The 18,178-nt window shown below is 43.3% G+C and overlaps 2 protein-coding genes across 3 annotated transcripts; one reads left to right on the forward strand and one right to left on the reverse strand.

Moving 5' to 3' along the window:
• The first annotated feature begins 3,910 nt into the window (after positions 1-3,910).
• Positions 3,911-12,136, forward strand: LOC120706873 (kinesin-like protein KIN-13A). The gene is made up of 12 exons (XM_039991620.1): positions 3,911-4,435; positions 6,280-6,513; positions 6,725-6,910; positions 7,018-7,122; positions 7,903-7,980; positions 8,129-8,210; positions 8,777-8,939; positions 9,518-9,853; positions 9,944-10,162; positions 10,269-10,872; positions 10,967-11,032; positions 11,503-12,136. Exons 1-12 carry the CDS (start codon positions 4,295-4,297, stop codon positions 11,683-11,685), a joined length of 2,397 nt encoding a protein of 798 aa, XP_039847554.1. The 5' UTR covers positions 3,911-4,294; the 3' UTR covers positions 11,686-12,136.
• Positions 12,137-12,369: 233 nt separating this feature from the next.
• Positions 12,370-16,109, reverse strand: LOC120706874 (ubiquitin-like-specific protease ESD4). 2 transcript variants are annotated; one of them, XM_039991622.1, is made up of 9 exons: positions 15,268-16,109; positions 14,604-14,677; positions 14,434-14,527; positions 14,235-14,333; positions 13,785-13,871; positions 13,584-13,703; positions 13,338-13,441; positions 13,045-13,117; positions 12,370-12,960 (listed from the first exon to the last, which is right to left on the reverse strand). In XM_039991622.1, exons 1-9 carry the CDS (start codon positions 16,024-16,026, stop codon positions 12,898-12,900), a joined length of 1,473 nt encoding a protein of 490 aa, XP_039847556.1. In that variant the 5' UTR covers positions 16,027-16,109; the 3' UTR covers positions 12,370-12,897. The 2 variants fall into 2 exon arrangements, with proteins under 2 accessions (XP_039847556.1, XP_039847555.1); XM_039991621.1 differs by having other exon boundaries at positions 14,604-14,680; positions 15,268-16,106.
• Between the last annotated feature and the right edge of the window lie 2,069 nt (positions 16,110-18,178).

Below are 18,178 nucleotides of genomic sequence, written 5' to 3' on the forward strand. Positions count from 1 at the left end.
CGATAGAACAATATAGTGGAGATTCGATTGCGAACTAGCTCCATAGAACAATATAGCGGGAATCCATATTTCAAATCGCTGTATTTTTTGTGGGCCAGAAAATAGATTTCCAGGGCCGGGCGACAACCTAAGCCGCCCCTGGAAATATATTTTCAGGGGCGGTCCACCCCACAAACTGCCCCTGGTAATCTATTTCTAGGGGCGGTGTAGGGCATGGACCGCCCCTGAAAATTAATTTCTAGGGGCGGCTCATGCGGTCGCCCGCCCCTGGAAATCTATTTTTAGGAGCGGGTAGCGCACCAGCTCCTAGAAATTGTTATTTCTAGGAGTGGACATTAGGGGTGGGTGCGCCGTCCGTCCCTACAAATAGGATTTAGCCCGACCCTAAAAAGCATTTCTGTAGTAGTGAAAGATAACCTTTAGCCTAAACACCACATCTATGCTACTGATTACTCACTATGTCTAAATTCTTATGATGAACCGGCAGCACTTTATATAAATACAGAGTGATGAATCGGCGAGTAAGGGAACTGATCTCACTCAAATAAAAGTACTATGCAAGATAAAAGTAAAAAATACTAACTTACTCACACCAGAGGAAGCGAGAATCCGTAGAGGTACAAACTTGGAGAAGACCTCCGGCAGGCTCGGCGTTTCCCTAAATTACTCCTCACCCTCCTACTGCACTACCTAAGAAACGCTTCACCTTTGGAATGGAGCACTAGTGTTGACGACCAAAATTGGCACTAGACAGTACCGACAAGTCTGACCGGTGTGTCCTAACGGTCTGACCGGTTAGACACTGTAGTCGGTCCGGCAGCAGCCGACCGGTAGGGTCGATCGGTCTGACCGGTCTTCGAGGAGTCCGAGTGTAATTAGATTATTTCATAGATTTTTATCTGTAAAAAGGATTCCTTGCAGGATAAGTCCACCCCATCCTATAAATATAAAGGGTCACGACTGATTGAGGGTATCCAATCGATCAAATATAAAAACTTTTATCTTTTTACTTTCTCTTTGCCCTAGTTTTTTCCCATATACTATCTGTTGTTCCTCCTTCGTCTCTACGTCAATTGAGGGCATTCTAGGTGGCCTGCCGACCCTAGAACAACCCTGCATGCGCCTGCCTTGACGGGTCCTTCCCGGGCGACATTCGTTGGTTCCGCCGCCGGCCTGCCCGGCGACAACCGGTCTGAGCATCGGCACTGCGTTGTGCCATCGCTCACTGCGCGTTGTAGCGATTTGGTGTGTTGGCCCTAGTTCTGCGCCAATAACTAGTTCTACATCTTGGGTGGTGTGTTGTGAGGGGTGAGGGAGGTCCCCCTTTATAGTTTGAGGAGATCGGTTCCCGCCAAAACTTAATAAGGAAACCTTATCCCCCGGGCTTGAGGAAGAGTAGGGGCTACTCCTCGTCGAAATGCACCTGGGCAGGAGCCCGTCCAAGGTCACACGACCCTAGGGGTCGGCCAGCCCCAGATGGCACTCTCCCAGCTCTCCTTCCTCTGGCTAGCTGACAGGTGGGCCCTGGTCTTATCCCTTAGGTGGTCATGCCTTGATGTGCCCATTTGCTCTAGTTTGTGAGGCCTTCTTGTAAGTAATACGCTGAAATGACCTCAGATGTCTCATAGAGGGAGGCGAATATGAGTTTCAACTGCAATTTACAACACTTAAGCAGAAGTTAGTACATTAGACCGGTCAGGCAGACCGGTCAGACCGGTCCAACACGTAGTCGTTGAACTAACTTAACAATCGGTCAGACCAGTTGGAGTGACCGGTCAGATCAGTCACAAGCAGAACCTGCACAAATCAGAGTTATTCCCCGTCCTCGAGCTCTAGCACAAATACAACTTGGTGTAAAGCTTCTGCAGGCGATATCAAGTATATTTGAAGTTCCTGTACAGAAACAACACACCAAAGTAGATCGATGCGGAATTACAAACAAATGCTGGAACTCAAAGTAGTGAGGCAAACCACAAAGGAAACACAATGATTTGATTTCCGAAGTTTAGATTCACCGAAGTGAATCCTACGTCTCCGTTGAGGAACTCGTTGGGTGTGAGCCTCTTTCAACTCGATCCCGCGAGTTGGGTCTCTTTCAACCACCTTCTCGCTTCACTATCTTGATTCTTTCCACCAAAGGGGCAAGATCACGCCCGCATAGATTTGTCGTTGCTCACCATACCATCGGGAGCTAGCTGGCGACGCCTAGCCGTCTAGGAGGCTCACCTCCGAGAGTATTAAATGTAAAGTTGAAAGCTTTGACAGATTCAAGAGCGCTCAAGCTATGGTTGCTCGCTGCTGCTCAAAATGTAGCTCTCATAAAAGCTCATAAAGGGTGCTCACACACTCAATCTCTCAACCGAACTAAAGATATCAAATGTAGTTAGCACAACTCACACATAGTGTTGGGGAGAGCTTTGTTGGCGCCTATGAACGCCATCACTGAGCGAGCAGCGATGCTGCCCACAGACGCCAAGTAGGTGGCATGTATTTTATGAACCACGAATAAATCTGTAAGCGCACAGAATACCGCTGTAGCATTTTATCTATAAAATTGTGTCATGACACTGTGCATTGAGAGTGACTATGTTATTCTAGTGTCAAACTAATGTGGCACTCTCGGCAACTGGGCAATAACACTTTTCGCTAAGGGCGTGTTTGGGAGAGCTCCACTCCAAGAACTCTACCAACTCCGTCAACGTGTCGTGCCAAACGCGTCCAGCTCTAGCAATTCCAACTCTGGAAAAAACTTGGAGTTGGGGGCCAACTCCATATTTTTGCTGGAGCTCCTCAATGGGTACTCCAAAAACACTTGATATGGACATCCTCGTGGAGTTGGGGTAAGATTACCCACCTTTGCCGCCGGTTACACACCATGATCACTCGCTCCCATGGAGGCCCATCGCTTATCGAACCAGAACAACCTCGAGGTCCTCGAGGAGACATGGTCCGTCGCCTCTCTCTCCCTTGCTCCTCTTCATCAACAGTGAGTTGCTTGGTTGTAATCTATATATGTTCGAGTGCTTGCTCGCCTCTGCTCCAATGCAATCAATTCTGAATCAAATTGAATTGTTCCACACAGTTGAGGTAGGAGATGCCAGGGAGCGATGTGTGCTGCCTCCGCGGCGACGTGCACAGGAACCCGTCCACCTCGTCGATGCTCCTATACAAGAGGAGAGAGAGAGGAAGAAAAGCTACAAAAGAGAGTGACATGTGGGTCCATTCACAAATGGTAAAATAGACTATTCACAATAAGTCATCATTTTTCTGGAGTTGGGGCACTGCAATCAGCCAAATATATTGCAGCCAAACATGTACAACAACTCCATATTTTTGTGGAGTTGGTGGAGTGGGACTGAAAAAAATGGAGTTGATGGAGTGGAGCTATTTTTTTGGAGTTAGAGTACTGCCAAACATGCCCTAAAACTGGCCTTATAGATTTCAATTATACAGTGGCTCACGAAATTGGGTTTAGTTTTTTAATTTAATTCTGCCCCTTGTGGATTCAATTGGTCGATCATTCTAGATTAATATCTTTTCAAATTTATACTACTCTTTCCGTTTCAAAATGTAGGTTGTTTTGGTTTTTTTATATTTATAGTATTTATTATGTATCTAAATATAACATATATCTAGATGCATAGTAAAATATATAAATTTAGAAAAATTAAAATGACCTACATTTTGAAACGGAGACACTACTTTACCATGATTACCATACAGCTATTATTTGAAAAACTAAGCCGCAGCCGGCCCCACCACACGCTCCTTCCCTTCGCAGAAAACATTTTGAATCCCCTGCTAGCACTCGCTTTCCAGTTTCTACTTTCTCCCAATAAAAAAAAGCCGTCTCTCTCTCTCTGGGCAGCCTGCGTGTGTATTTTCAAACTTGTGAGCCGCAGCGGCGTCCGTCAAGGCCACCAACAGCAGCGGAACGTCTCGCCCTCTCTGAAAGCCATTTCAGAACCACCTTGGAACTCCACCCCCTCCGCTTCCGCGAACCCAATCCCTAATCCCTCTCGCCCTCGCGCCCGCCCCCAATTCGATCCGGCCCGGGCCCCGATCCCCCTCGATCCCCGCTCCAACCAGGCGCCGGCCCGATCGGCATTGCGCGCCGGCCGCCTCGGCCAGATCTGGGCGCCAGATCCCGCCGCCCCCGCGCCTAGCGATTCCGGCGCCGGACGCCAACTTGGCGCCCCAGAAGCGGTCCCAGCGCGGCGGCGGCGGCGGAGGTGGCGCCTCCGCCGCCGCCGCGGCCTCGTCCGCCGCCGCGGGGGACTCCGGGGATGCGGTCATGGCGCGGTGGCTGCAGTCCGCGGGGCTGCAGCACCTCGCGGCGTCCTCGGCCGCGGGCGGGGTCGGCGCAGGGGACCTCCACGGCGGCAGCCTTGCCGGCGGTGGCGCCGGCGGCCTTCTCCCGAGCCTTCTCATGCAGGTCCGTCTAAGACTGCCCATCTCGCTCTAGCGTGATCCTTCTCTGCGCCTGAAAGCCTTGGCCTCTGTGCGCGTGGCGTAGCCTGCATCGCTCGATTATCAGCTTAGGGATGGGGATATTTTGTATGGTGTCCGTCCTGGAATCTGTGGAGACGTGCGTTTCTGGCGACATCTTTTCTATTCTTGATGAATAGTTGTAGAAACGACCCGAATCCAGTTTTTCTGCTACCCCGTCTGAAATATTGCTCTGCTCGAGATTAGAGGTACCAGCTGCATTGCGTGATTGATAGCACTAGCACAAACTGCAACTCAGCTGTGATCCAAATCGTGGTATGAGAGTATGTAAGTGTAGGAGAGTTTACTGGTTTGGGATTTCTGAGGCTGACAAGTTGGGGGCTGTCCTTGTAAAATTTGAATGCTGGGTTCATCATGATCAGTAGTCATGCAAGATAACATGGTCACATGTGTGTCCTTGTCTTCGTAATGAACGCTGCCATAGTGAGGTATATACTTGTTGGTCCATGTCCCTGCAATCCTGCATAATTGGCCAGAAGGTACCACATCCATTCTTTGTTTTCTTTTTATACTGTTATATTATTGTGGAAGTGTTTTAGCAATAGAACTATATTGTTCATCTATCCAATCAAAATAGATTTAAACATATTGATAGTCAAATTTTGGAAAGTTTTGCGACAAGGATTCTAGGGTGTCATGTAGAAATAATGGAGGCCGTAGCATCCTCTTGTGCCTTGGATTTTAATTGGTAACTTGCACAGCCTTTCCAAATTCTGCGTATTGGCATTGAGTTTGTATGTAACTTAACCAGAGGTTTACTGTGGAACTGCATGGTATTGCACCAAAAATGAGCTTAATCCTTTCCAGCTCGAAGAAGTGTCTTACTTCAGGGCTGGTTAATGCATATGTGATGGATTTCAAATGTGCTTTTCTTTCCCAAATCAGTAGGAGGGGGGGGGGGGGATCGTATCCCCTGTTCTTGATTTTGGCCATATTTTATACAAAACATGTTGTGATCAGCATACTAGCATAGTTTGCTATATATCCAATTCGTACATGAAATGCAGCTCAACATCTTCATAATTGTTTAACACTCCAGGATATTAATGAAACTATTTAACTGTTTGGCCTAATATATTGTGAAATCGGATCTATTTGAATTAGCAAACATTTTTTTGCACCTGCTATTTCTAGCTACATGCTATGATGATTATGGGAAAGGCATTGCTATGTTTTCTTCAATTATCACAGTACCCATTTAACATGTGAATAGTGATGGTATGATCAGTTCTGTGCCATCGGGAAACATAATATTCCTCTTATTTGATGCTTTTGAATTTGTGGCCTCCAAGTGCATGTTTGACCACTATTTTTTAGATCTTGCCATCAATATATGGTTACGACCTTTTATGAAAGTATTTCTAAAGAAAAAAGTCAAGTAACATAATTCCATGTAGTCTTCCATCTCATCATCTCTTTTCTGTGTCTATCCCAAGCTTCAATCACCATCCTGGTTCCATGGTTTTTACTACTGCATTGACTCACTGAGCATGGCTTAGAGTTTGTCCAGGAACAATTCACCATGGAAAGGACCAAAACCATATTGATATTGATATCCCGTTGCATGGATGGTTATTTCACTTCTGATTGTGTCATCCAGTTCAAGTTAAGGTCGTATGCTAGACTTATTGACAGTGATATGAAACTGGCACTTCATATTAGATGTATGTGCAAGTTCCCATGTTGACCTTGTGTTTCTCGTATGGTTCAATGATGAGTTATTTATCGCATCCATGCAGTTTGACAATTTGCTGGATTGTTATTTGGTAGGGATATGGGCCACAATCGATTGAAGAAAAACAGAAGCTTTACACATTATTGAGGAGTCTGAATTTCAATGGGGAATTGGCATCTGCATCCTTGTCCGAGCCCTATACTCAAACAGCACAGAGCTTTGGCGGTGGGGCTTCTGTAGATGGATTTTATTCACCCGAACTTAGAGGTGAATTCGGGGCTGGCCTTTTAGATCTCCATGCAGTGGATGACAGCGAACTTCTTTCTGAGGTATTCTCTAGTTTGTACATGCATTGTAACCTTGTATTTAAACAGAATTTGATGTCTACATCTTGATGTTTCTTCTACTTGTTCCTTCTAGAAACTGGGGAAATGATTCAGTTGATTAAGATATTTAAAAGCATTATGTCCATATCTGTTTTTGTAGGTTGCAATATCATCTTCATGCATGCTAATCTAGTTTACCTTATTATTTTGTCAGAATGTTGCGTCAGAACCATTTGAGGCTTCACCTTTTATGCCAAAGGAAATGGATGATGATGAGGATGATGTAATACCAATAAACCAGCAAGGTCTGGTTGATAACCGAAGTAGTGCATTCATCAGTGAAAAAGAGAACACTGTGGTCAGTGTTAGAGAAAGTAATGTAGCGAAGATCAAAGTTGTGGTATGCTCTCTTTGAAATGTTGTGCACAACTGTCATACACATTTAAGACAGAATCCATTCTCTCCTATTGTTTCCTTATTCTTGTGAGAAATTTTTCTTTGTTGCAGGTAAGGAAAAGACCCCTAAACAAAAAGGAGGTATCTCGAAAAGAGGAAGACATCATAGACGTACACAATTCTCAGTTCTTGACTGTCCATGAACCTAAGCTCAAGGTACTGCTTGGTTGTCTGTACACTTATTTGTGTCCCTAGTTCACCGAATAGTTACTTATTTGGTCAATATCTGTTAACTATCTTATTGGACTCGTTTGAATAGTTTGATTAAAATTTGGATGCTAGTAATATTGATAGTGAAAATTGGAAGAGATGCAATAGATGTACTCTTACATGATAACCACTGTAACTGTGTATGTAGGACAACTTACATTTTGACATTATTTATATTCACCTTGGCTTTGCTTAAGAAAAATGAAGTAAGACTAAGTCATTATGATGCCAGTATGCTTTAGCTAATTATGAATTTCAGCTTGAATTAACAAGCATGTTTTGAAGTGATAAAATTGAATGTTCATATTGAATGAAAACGTGAAACGATGTCAGAAATCCAATATTCTAATTGCAAAACAGAAAAATCCATTTCAATGGATAACTTGAGTTCTTTTAAGTGCTCATCTGCGTTCAGTTAGCCCTTTGTGCAGAGAAATGGATTGTATGTTGTCTCTGGGCCTAGATTTATAATAATCTGCATGGCATTGTCACTATGCATTACTGAAATAAATGTATTTTCAGACCAAGGGTTGTAAAATAACTTGGAGAGATAAACCATTCGATGTTTTGCTATTTACTGTCAGTGTATAGTTGCTTGCTCTGCTAGTAAGAAAACAAATTGTAATTATGAGATGCATGAATAACACGCATTAGGAACATAAATCTTTCCAAACTTTTCCAGTGCTTGAACATTCAAATGGACTAACACATTGTCTTCACTGAAAGGTGGATTTGACGGCGTATGTGGAAAAGCATGAATTCTGCTTTGATGCTGTATTGGATGAGCATGTAACTAATGATGAGGTAATATTAATTTTAACTGTCTTCAGCAATTATTCTCTAAAATCAATTACCTAGTGTTGTCCCCAATGGATGTTGAAGAGTATCTACTTTCTCGTATTCATATGCATTCTTTAATGTTGGATATTGGACTTTCTGTTTTGTTTAACAGGTGTATCGTGAGACTGTGGAGCCTATTATACCAATAATTTTCCAAAGGACAAAAGCCACATGCTTCGCATATGGCCAGACAGGTTAGATTAGCTAAACAGTAGAAATCCATTTCCTTTGGGAGTAATAGTGAATTGTGTATTGGATCCTATTAATTATTATTCATGTTATCACCTTGGCAAACTATTTGGAAATAATCTTGTGCTTTCTGTTCTATTTACTATGCTTCAAATTCCCTACTGTGATTTAATTATTTGTAAACTTTGTGATTGTCAAGTATTTTACTCTACAGGGCTTACCTGCATTGGTTGAATGACTATTGGATGTGATAAAATTAAGCATCTGAGATTTGACACTAAGTACAAAGTGTGGAAAATGCTGGCAGTACCTTGTTCCCTGTTCTAGATTTTTATTTTTTTGGGGGCAAATGGTGCTTAAAATTGGTGCTTCTTGAACTGTGTCTTGCAGTTATCAAATGCGCTACTCTATATGTCAAAGTTTAGATCCTCACTTTATTTGTCTCAGCTGGATGTATATGGTATTGCCCTGGTGAATTACACTTACGACCGTTCCTGTATTCATACTTGGTTACTCCTGATTCTCTTATTGATTTTCCTTGGCAGCATGGCTAATGAATCTCCATATGCAGGCAGTGGCAAGACCTATACAATGCAACCCCTACCTCTAAGAGCTGCACATGATATGGTTTGTCTTTTAAATCATCCTATGTATCGGAATCAACATTTCAAGTTATGGTTGAGCTACTTTGAGATTTATGGTGGGAAGCTCTTTGATCTTCTCAGTGAAAGGAGGTTGGTTACTTCTTGAATCCTTTTGTTTTATACTCCGGCATAATAATATTCAATTGGTTAATTTCTGTTTTTTGGGTGTCATTGGTCAATATTGACACTGGCTGTGCCCAAGATGTGTTTGCATATTTTGATATTATATTATACAAGTGGGCACAATGATTTTTCTCTCCTTTTCTTTTGCACTATATTGGTGAAGTGGTAGCGTGGGGATGTGCTTTTAGAACAGTGACTTCTGGTTCAGAGTTAGTGGAATCAGGTTAGGATGTGTGAGACACTTGGCTCCCTGTGTCAGGTTTAGTGGAAAGTTGTAATCCATGGGTTACGCGTATAAGCCAAGTAATAACTTTATAATTTGTATCTTTGTTTGTATAATTTTCATCTAGCTCTAGCCAATTAAATGAGACTATATTTTTGTTCTAATGATTTGCTTAGGAAATCTAATTAAGCGTTTGCTTTTTGCAGTTTATATTTGTTTGCTTTATTGGAACTTTCTGGTCCTTTTTGTTTTACTTGTTTTGTGGATTTTATTTTCATATGTTTAAATCAGGCTACATTTTTTGTTCTCTTGTTTTTTCTAGGCAACTCTTAATGAGGGAAGATGGAAAGAAACAGGTCTGTATTGTTGGCTTACAGGAATTTGAGGTTTCTGATGTCCAGATTGTCAAAGAATACATTGAGAAAGGAAATGCTGCAAGAAGCACAGGTACAACCGGGGCCAATGAAGAGTCATCACGATCTCATGCTATTCTGCAATTGGCTGTGAAAAAGCATATCCCAGTTGCTGATACTCGGAGACAGAGAGACCGAGATGCCATTGAAGCAAAGAATACAAAGCTTGTGGGGAAAATGTCATTTATCGATCTTGCTGGAAGTGAGCGTGGTGCTGATACAACAGATAATGACAAACAAACAAGGTATTAATTTTGGCAATAGATCTGGACTCTTCTTATCGTGCTTGTGCTGTATGATATTCATCTATTCCTTATGCTTATGTCTTGTGCCAGAATTGAGGGCGCAGAGATCAATAAGAGCCTTTTGGCACTCAAGGAATGTATTCGAGCATTGGATAATGATCAAATACACATTCCTTTCAGAGGAAGCAAGCTAACAGAGGTGCTCCGTGACTCCTTTGTTGGCAACTCTCGAACAGTAATGATTTCTTGCATCTCACCAAGTTCAGGATCATGTGAGCACACACTAAATACCTTAAGATACGCCGATAGGTAATGCTCTTCAACTATATTGAATTCACATGTATATTTGCTGCTTTGAATATACATCTAGTTATCTAGTTGTTAATTCTTACTGACATCGCTGTTCAACAAACAGGGTTAAAAGTCTTTCGAAAGGTGGGAACGTAAAAAAGGAGCAGGTTACTATGCAGCCTGTAACATCCGGCAAGGAATCTACATACAATTCATATCCTTTATCAGGTGAATCTGAAGAAATGATGGAGCAGACTCAAGAAAGACCTATTGATGGTTCTAGGAAGGGTAATGACATTTTCACTTCCAATTCTTCCATGGAAGCTGAGAGAAACTCTTTCAGTACAATTCCAAGTTATCCACATAGAGGAAAAGAAGAAAGTAGTTCAAGATCTGGTTTGAGTGATAGGGAGAGAGGAGATTTGAAACCTAGCCAGGCTGGTATTACTAGTAAAATGCAGTCACTTCAGGATTCAGTAAATGCACAAGAAGATGTAAAAGTCACAAAAGTCTCTCCACCCCGGAGAAAAGCTAACAGGGATGAGAAATCGGAAAGGCAGAGCAACTTCGTGAAAAAGGAAAGTGGTCCTGAAATTAGTCGCACTGTTCTTAAGCAGCAACAGCAGCTTAAGCAGCAGCAGTTGCTAAGACCATCATCGACCTCAGCACCACAGGTTTCATCCAAGCAATCTGAAAAAGAAGATATGGAAATAAATGCAATACTTGAGGTATTTTTTTATCAGAATCTTATATTAGTTGATCCTGATAGAGATGTGATGTCGATTCATCATCTTCCTTTCTTTTTTTTTTGGTGTGGCTTAGGAAGAAGAGGCATTGATAGCAGCTCACAGAAAGGAAATCGAAAACACCATGGAGATAGTTCGGGAAGTAAGTTCTAAATACTTGGTTGTACCTAAATTTCTTTGTAGATGTTATCATAGTTTATGCTGCTCATCCTTATTTAAACTTTGCCAGTCCCATATCCTGTGCAGTATGAAATATTAATTTATATTCTCACTTTTGCACTAATTGATAAAAGTTTGTCAGTTCTGCAATGTTTCATATTTAATCAGTCATAATTTTGTGCTTGCACCTTTCAATTTCATGACAATACATTTATATATTGTGTAAAGTAATTCCTTAATAGTAGTGTGCACGTCATTCTTGTGGTTACACAAAAGCAGCCAAACTCATTCATATTAGACTCAAGCTTTGTATAACTTTACAGATCTTAGTTGTCCACGGGTGCTAATATATCCTTCTGACATGCATTAATCAATACTCAGGATGGTCTATGACTTTGTTGCTACCTCAGCATTACAACATGTTCCTTAATATGACATGCCATTTTATTGCAGGAGATGAACCTATTAGCAGAGGTTGACCAGCCAGGTAGCCTTATTGACAACTACGTGGCACAGCTGAGCTTTCTGTTGTCACGGAAGGCTTCTGGCTTGGTGAGCCTCCAGGCGCGCTTGGCGCGGTTTCAGCAGCGCCTCAAGGAACAGGAGATTCTTAGCCGTCAAAAAACATCAAGATAGTTGAACTTCAGAAATTGAAATACTCTGTTTTTCAATTGTCATGGACTGCGAGAGGCACTGTATCGTGGCCTTTGACATCATTTTCAAACGGGTGATTTGAGATGGCAGATAGTGATCCGATATCCATGGTGATGTGGGTTGTTGATGCAGAGCTGGCTTTTGGTTGGGGTTGTCTGAGTCACTTTGCTAATTTTTCTTTTTGTGAAACGGGTGCTTGTGGCGGCATAGGTTTGTCAGTGTTTGCTGTTCTGTTGTACCAATATAGTCGTTACTGTTGTTTGAAGATATCGGTAGTGAAGTGCTGCGGTGAGGACCATTGTACCTCGCCTTCCATTATAGTGTTGTATACTTTGTTGATAAAAGATGGCATGCGGCTAAATATCTACAGGATTTGACTCATACATATAGTTACTCTGATGGTAAAAGATGGCATGCGGCAAAATATCATTAATTTGTGACTTGCGGTATGCTCTATTTTTTTGTTGAAACAGTTTACTCTGTGATAGGATTTCAATTACTGGAACGTTCTATCATTACAATTGTGCCGAACGGACATGCATTTGCTAGTTCTAGAACCAAAGGACAGCGCAAAAGAACAATTGACTACCATTTCAAGAAAAAAAAAACAGCAAAACTGCCACGCCAAAAGACCTGGTGTTCAATGAAATTTACACTTACCTCATCTTAATGATAAAGAACGTATGTCAGGGCTGCCATTTCAGAATTGCAGATTTGCACTATTAAAAATTCAAGGAAAAAAGATGGATCATTACACAACTCCTGCTGCAAAGCCATACAGCCCTAAACCTGTGGATTGCTCGCTTGGTCATAGCTTGGTGCTTCCTCAATGGAGCTCACAGGATGCTACAATGTGTAAAAACCTAGCAGCACACTGCTTGAAGTCCGCTCATATTATATATAATTCAAGTAAGCCATACATCCCTGTCTCTCAACTCAATGCAATCTAAACCCAGCCAAAAAAAAAACTCCATCCACCCATTACGCCTTGAGTGGCTCACCGTAGCAGAACCATACATGCCGTAGTCACCTGGCTCTTCACCCTGTTGCTTGACCATTGCATGGTGCCACTGAGAAATCAGATAACTTTGGAAATCCTTGCACTAAGCACTATACCTTTACGATACCACAGCCATTTGTAAAGTGCAAGTTCCAACAAACAATAAACATCCGAACTATGATGTCCTCCACGATTTATTCAGCCCTCAAATTCAGTATTTCCTTTGCTGTTCTCTTGCGGAAGTACCGCATGTGCTTCTGCAAAAAAAGTTTCAAGTAACATTTTAGTTATTCTAGCATGTAATATTCAATCTTGTTTGAATTTTTGTAACAAGAGACCACCTGTCCAAAAATAAGGTCCATATTTCTGCTGTAGAAGTCTATGTATTTGAGCATGAACATGCCACAATCCCATCTACGGTGACAGAGGACTCGGTTAGTACATTAGGAAAACTTTAAAACAAGTAGGAATAGTGCTGTAAGAAACTAGTGTTCTCAGTTTCACATGGACAAGGTGGTAACAGTACCCACCTTTTTTTACCAAAAAGAAATTCATTGTTTGCACGCCCATTACTGTAGGAACAAACAGAAACAAAAATGATAACCATGCCACGAACAAAGATGAGGACAATTACCCATTCTCCTGCAAAGGAAGGTTTGTGACACCCTCCTGTTTCCATGAAAGGGCATCGATCTGTTGGCCACTTTTGTCTTTCACCTCATCCACAAAATACCTGGCCTGGTACAGAATTGAAAACAAAAATAGAATCACAATCACAATAACTGGCCTTGAACAGATTCTTAAAAAAACGTGAATGCTGGGAGGGCAGAAATGCAGAATGCAGCAATACTGATATGGGAAATTAGAAGACAACACTAACCAAAATTCTCAAGACCTTCATGTCCATGCTGCCAAGTGAATCCAGATATTGAAACTTTTTGTCCTTTATGTTGATGACTGCTAAACACCAATGGACTTCCTTGTGTATGGGAACAAATATCTGGACACAGTTATAACAAGTTTTGGTTAAATGAAATAAAACTCGAGTAGGATATAAACCTAAAAAGAAACCCAAAAGTACCTTGTCGCACTCAATTAGACTGTACCCTAACTTCCTTTTTGTTGTCCATCTTCTAACAGCTTTGTAGTCATATCCACCAGAAATCAGCTGGAAAATAGCAAATGAGATTAGTTATGAGTTAAAACTAATGTAGCACAGTGCTCAAATACAACTCATATCTCGTCACAACAAAATATCTTAATGAATGAAACAAGACAGATGGCACTATGAATAGAATAGAAAATTTGATTGCGGGATTGGGGTAAAGACATGTATGAAGCAGCTTAGCTGTTTCAACCGAATATCTTATCATAATATTAGGAAGTATGCATCTGGTAGTGGCATGCATATCTTTCTTATTGGTGATTTGCGTAGGAGAATGGTGGTTATTTAGGAGCAAGGAAAAATAAACAAATAATTGCCGCAACAAAAGGCAAACAAAGTTCCAAGACATTGGATATAATAACAGACCTTCTTGTAGAAAAAGGTGTTGAAGAAATGGCATCTTAAGAACTTGCTAGGTTGTCTTAGTTCCCTCTCTTTAAGCAGATCAAGATACAAATTGATAACCTGAAAGTAGATGCGAAAGAAAAAAATATTGCAACCATTGTATACCGATACATTTTATATGCTAAAATCCAGAAAGAGGGTGACAGAAGCAAGAAAATACCTCGTCATTTAGCCATTCTTGGTTATTCAAGCACTGCAAGATCTCCCTTGTTATCACAATATTTGAAGGTTCATGTACTGCTAATCTCTCACGGCTGTAAAAAGGACCGTTTTAGATACAGCTAGCCATTAGACATATCTGCATGACCTGACAGAAGAGAAGAACCAAACCTGTTCCTGCCATGAAGAGCCTCTCGAACAATTTCTTCATCCTCATCCGTAAGAGGCACAAAGGGTTCAGGCACCTCCTGAAAGGAACATTATGCTACTAAATGTTCAATTCTAAAAAATATGCCATGGTCTGATTTATCTTTCAGTGCAGTTTAATCTTCAGGAACAACGTGATATTTTTTTTACCCATCTATACTTTTTCAGGAGGATAGCAAAAAAGCACAGATTTATATCCACAGAGAAATGCTCGGCCCCTAATAACCAGAAAATCCTCTGGCAGGACCCCTTTATCTCTCTGTAACACACGAATAACGAGGAACAAAATTATAGACGGCTACAGGAATATCTAGTGCAACATATACATACGAAGATAAATTTTCTGTTATGTATCACAACTCAACGAGAGAGAGAGAGAGAACAACTATTAAAGACAATCCCGTTCTCATAATTATCAATTATCAACCATTGATATAGTGTTCCATTACAGTCTGAAATATAGGTCCTTAGAGTAGCATGCACATGCATTCTCCAAAATGGCAGTTCAATCCAATTAACTTTTCAGTTAAGCGCAGTTCAATTCAGTCAGCACGAATACCTTACTCCACCACAGACTCTGCTCATAAAAAAATAAAACTATATAGAAAGAAATCCAGGAAAGCCATACCTCCTCCTTTGGAGAAATCCGAGGGAGGACTTCCGCGAGGCGCTCAAGGCCAAGGCGGCCCTCCTCGGCGAGCCGCACCTCGAACTCGAGTGTCTTGAGCTTGGCATCCCGCTTCCGGCTGGACGCCTCGTACAGCTCCTTGTACAGCGGCACCCTCCTCACCACCACGCTCCCCCTCACCACCTCCTCGTCGTCCTGCTGCTTCCTATCATCTCCGTCCTCCTCAATGGCGACCACCTCGAGGGGCACCGCCTCTTTCTCCCGCGCTGCATCGGGGATGGTGGTGGGAGTCGGCGGTGCGGGGTGGGAGACGCTGCTGACGAGCTCGACGTACTGCTCGAGTCCGAGCGACCGGGGTGGGGGCGCCGGGGGCGAGGACCACGAGGGGCCCGCGGCGTGGGGCCGTGCAGGTCCGTCGAAGCGGAAGGCGCGGAGGACGCGCTGGGGCCCGTGGATCGGGCGCTTGAATGGCGGCGGCGGCGGGAGGCGGCGTCTGTTCGGGAGCGGGGAGCAGGCGGGGATAGATGAGGAGGAAGGGCCCGGCGTGTTGGAGGTGGATGCGGCGGCGGCGGCGCCGTGGATGATTTGGGGAGAGGGGTTGGGCGGCGGGGAGGCGGAGGTGGAAGGATCGAGGGAGGAGGGGAAGGGCGCGAGCTTGGGCCTCTTGGAGGGAGGGGGAGGGGACGGCGGCGGGAAGGAGGGGATGGGGAGGCGGTGGTCGGCGGTGAGGCGCTTGCGGCTGTCGGTGAGGGCGCCCATCGCCGGCGGCGGTGGAAACCCTAGCGACGGATCGGGTGCCCCAGCTAGCGCGACCGTGGGTGGCCTTTCGAGGAAGGGCAGAGAGAAAGCGGTTTATTTTTTTCCTCAATTTTTGGTTCCATTTTTTAATTGTGATTCATTTGTTTGCGGCCGGTAGTGTTGTGTTGTGAGTGTGTTAGTGGCGGGAAAGGACGAGAGCGTACTGGAGCATGGCCATGGCCCCTTTGCCAGGGCTAGGTCTGATAATGGGTTGGGTTGAAATGGATTTTATGGGGTGGGTTTTGAAATGGAGTGTGTTTGGATGATTTAAAATGGGTTGTATTAGTTAATGGGGTGGGTCGGGGCGGGTTCTATATAAATGCGGGTTGGGGCGGGTTGGGGTGGGTTGAAATGGATATTTTTTACAAAATAGTATAACTATATATAAATGTGGGTCCCATGTGAGAGCTGGACTCTGAAATTAAAACCACGTGTTTATATCAGAAAATTTTATCGAAATTGACTGAATTTTGTTGGAGATGACTCAGTACGACTGTCAGCTATTTTGTGCAAAGCAGTGTGGCTAGAACTACCTGTGGGCCCCACATGAAGAGCCGGACCCTGGAATTAAAACCTCGCGTTCACACTATAAAATTTTATCGAAATTGACTGAAATTTGTTGGAGATGACTCAGTACGACTGGCAGCTACTCTGTGCAAAGCAGTGTGGCTAGAACTACACGTGGGCTCCACATCAAGAGCCGGACCCTAGAAAATAAAATCTCGCATTCACACTATAAAATTTTATCGAAATTGATTGAAATTTGTTGGAGATGACTCAGTACGACTGGCAGTTACTCTGTGCAAAGCAGCGTGGCTAGAACTACACGTGGGCTCTACATGAAGAGCCGGACCCTGGAATTAAAACCTCGCGTTCACACTATAAAATTTTATCAAAATTGACTGAAATTTGTTGGAGATGACTCAGTACGACTGGCAGCTACTCTGTGCAAAGCAGCGTGGCTAGAACTATACGTGGGCTCCACATCAAGAGTCGGACCCTAGAATTAAAACCTCGCGTTCACACTATAAAATTTTATCGAAATTGACTGAAATTTGTTGGAGATGACTCAGTACGACTGGCAGTTACTCTGTGCAAAGCAGCGTGGCTAGAACTACACGTGGGCTCAACATCAAGAGCCGGACTCTAGAATTAAAATCTCGCGTTCACACTATAAAATTTTATCGAAATTGACTGAAATTTGTTGGAGATGACCCAGTATGACTGGCAGCTACTCTGTGCAAAATAGCGTGGCTAGAAGTATACGTGGGCTCCACATCAAGAGCCGGACCCTGGAATTAAAACCTCGCGTTCACACTATAAAATTTTATCGAAATTGACTGAAATTTTTAGAGATGAGTCAATATGACTGACAGATACTCTGTGTAAAGTAGTGTGGCTAGACATATATGTGGTGCCCACATTAAATGTAGAACCATTAAATTCCTCTGCATAGTAGAACCCATGGATTTTTATGGGTTACCCGCTTATAATGGGGCGGGTTGGTTAGAGTTGAGAAATTAACTAATTTGGTTGGGTGGGGTTGGGTATGTAAATATATTAATTTTGGGTGGGGTTGGGTATGGTGCGGGTTCCAACCCATTAGCAGGGCTAGCCAGGGCTCCGCCTCAAGATTCTTAGGTGGAGCGGCTTCTCTGGGGAGCTGGAGCCGTTTTCGAAAATGTTTGGCAAAACAGCTTCACTATTGTATTGAGATTGTCAAATGTCTAAATTGTCCTTATTTTTTCTTTCTTTTTCTTTTTTTCTCCCCTCTTTTTTTTCTTCCTCTTTCCTTTTTTTTCCTCCTCTGCTCTTATCCATTCGCCCCGTCACCGCTATCTCCTTCTCCTCTCCTCCCGATGGTGGTGGCGGCCCGCGTCTCTTGTTCATCCAGACATCCACCACTCCGCATGCGAGGCAAGGAGGAGATCGAGTCGAGGGAGAGCCGCCTCGGGGCACCACACGCACGCGGACACCACCACCTAGCTAGTAGCAGCCATGTGGGATCTTAACGACTCGCCGGCCGCTGAGGCCATGCCGCCGTCCCCGTCCGCCGACGACTCCGGCGCGTCCTCTTCGTCCGCGGCCCGCGCACTTCGACATACCCGCCGAC

The sequence above is a fragment of the Panicum virgatum genome, chromosome 5K (assembly GCF_016808335.1).
Source record: "Panicum virgatum strain AP13 chromosome 5K, P.virgatum_v5, whole genome shotgun sequence".
Classification (NCBI taxonomy): Eukaryota; Viridiplantae; Streptophyta; class Magnoliopsida; order Poales; family Poaceae; genus Panicum; species Panicum virgatum.

What these genes read in the sequence shown, in the direction of transcription:
- LOC120706873 (XM_039991620.1), top strand. Translation starts at nt 4,295, where the DNA reads ATGGCGCGGTGGCTGCAGTCCGCGGGGCTGCAGCACCTCGCGGCGTCC. An exon ending in ACAGCGAACTTCTTTCTGAG is followed by an intron (nt 6,514 to 6,724) that starts GTATTCTCTAGT and finishes TTATTTTGTCAG; the next exon opens with AATGTTGCGTCAGAACCATT. An exon ending in CCATGGAGATAGTTCGGGAA is followed by an intron (nt 11,033 to 11,502) that starts GTAAGTTCTAAA and finishes ATTTTATTGCAG; the next exon opens with GAGATGAACCTATTAGCAGA.
- LOC120706874 (XM_039991621.1), bottom strand. Translation starts at nt 16,026, where the DNA reads ATGGGCGCCCTCACCGACAGCCGCAAGCGCCTCACCGCCGACCACCGC. An exon ending in CTTCCTTTGCAGGAGAATGG is followed by an intron (nt 13,118 to 13,337) that starts GTAATTGTCCTC and finishes CTGTCACCGTAG; the next exon opens with ATGGGATTGTGGCATGTTCA. An exon ending in TGGACCTTATTTTTGGACAG is followed by an intron (nt 12,961 to 13,044) that starts GTGGTCTCTTGT and finishes CTTTTTTTGCAG; the next exon opens with AAGCACATGCGGTACTTCCG.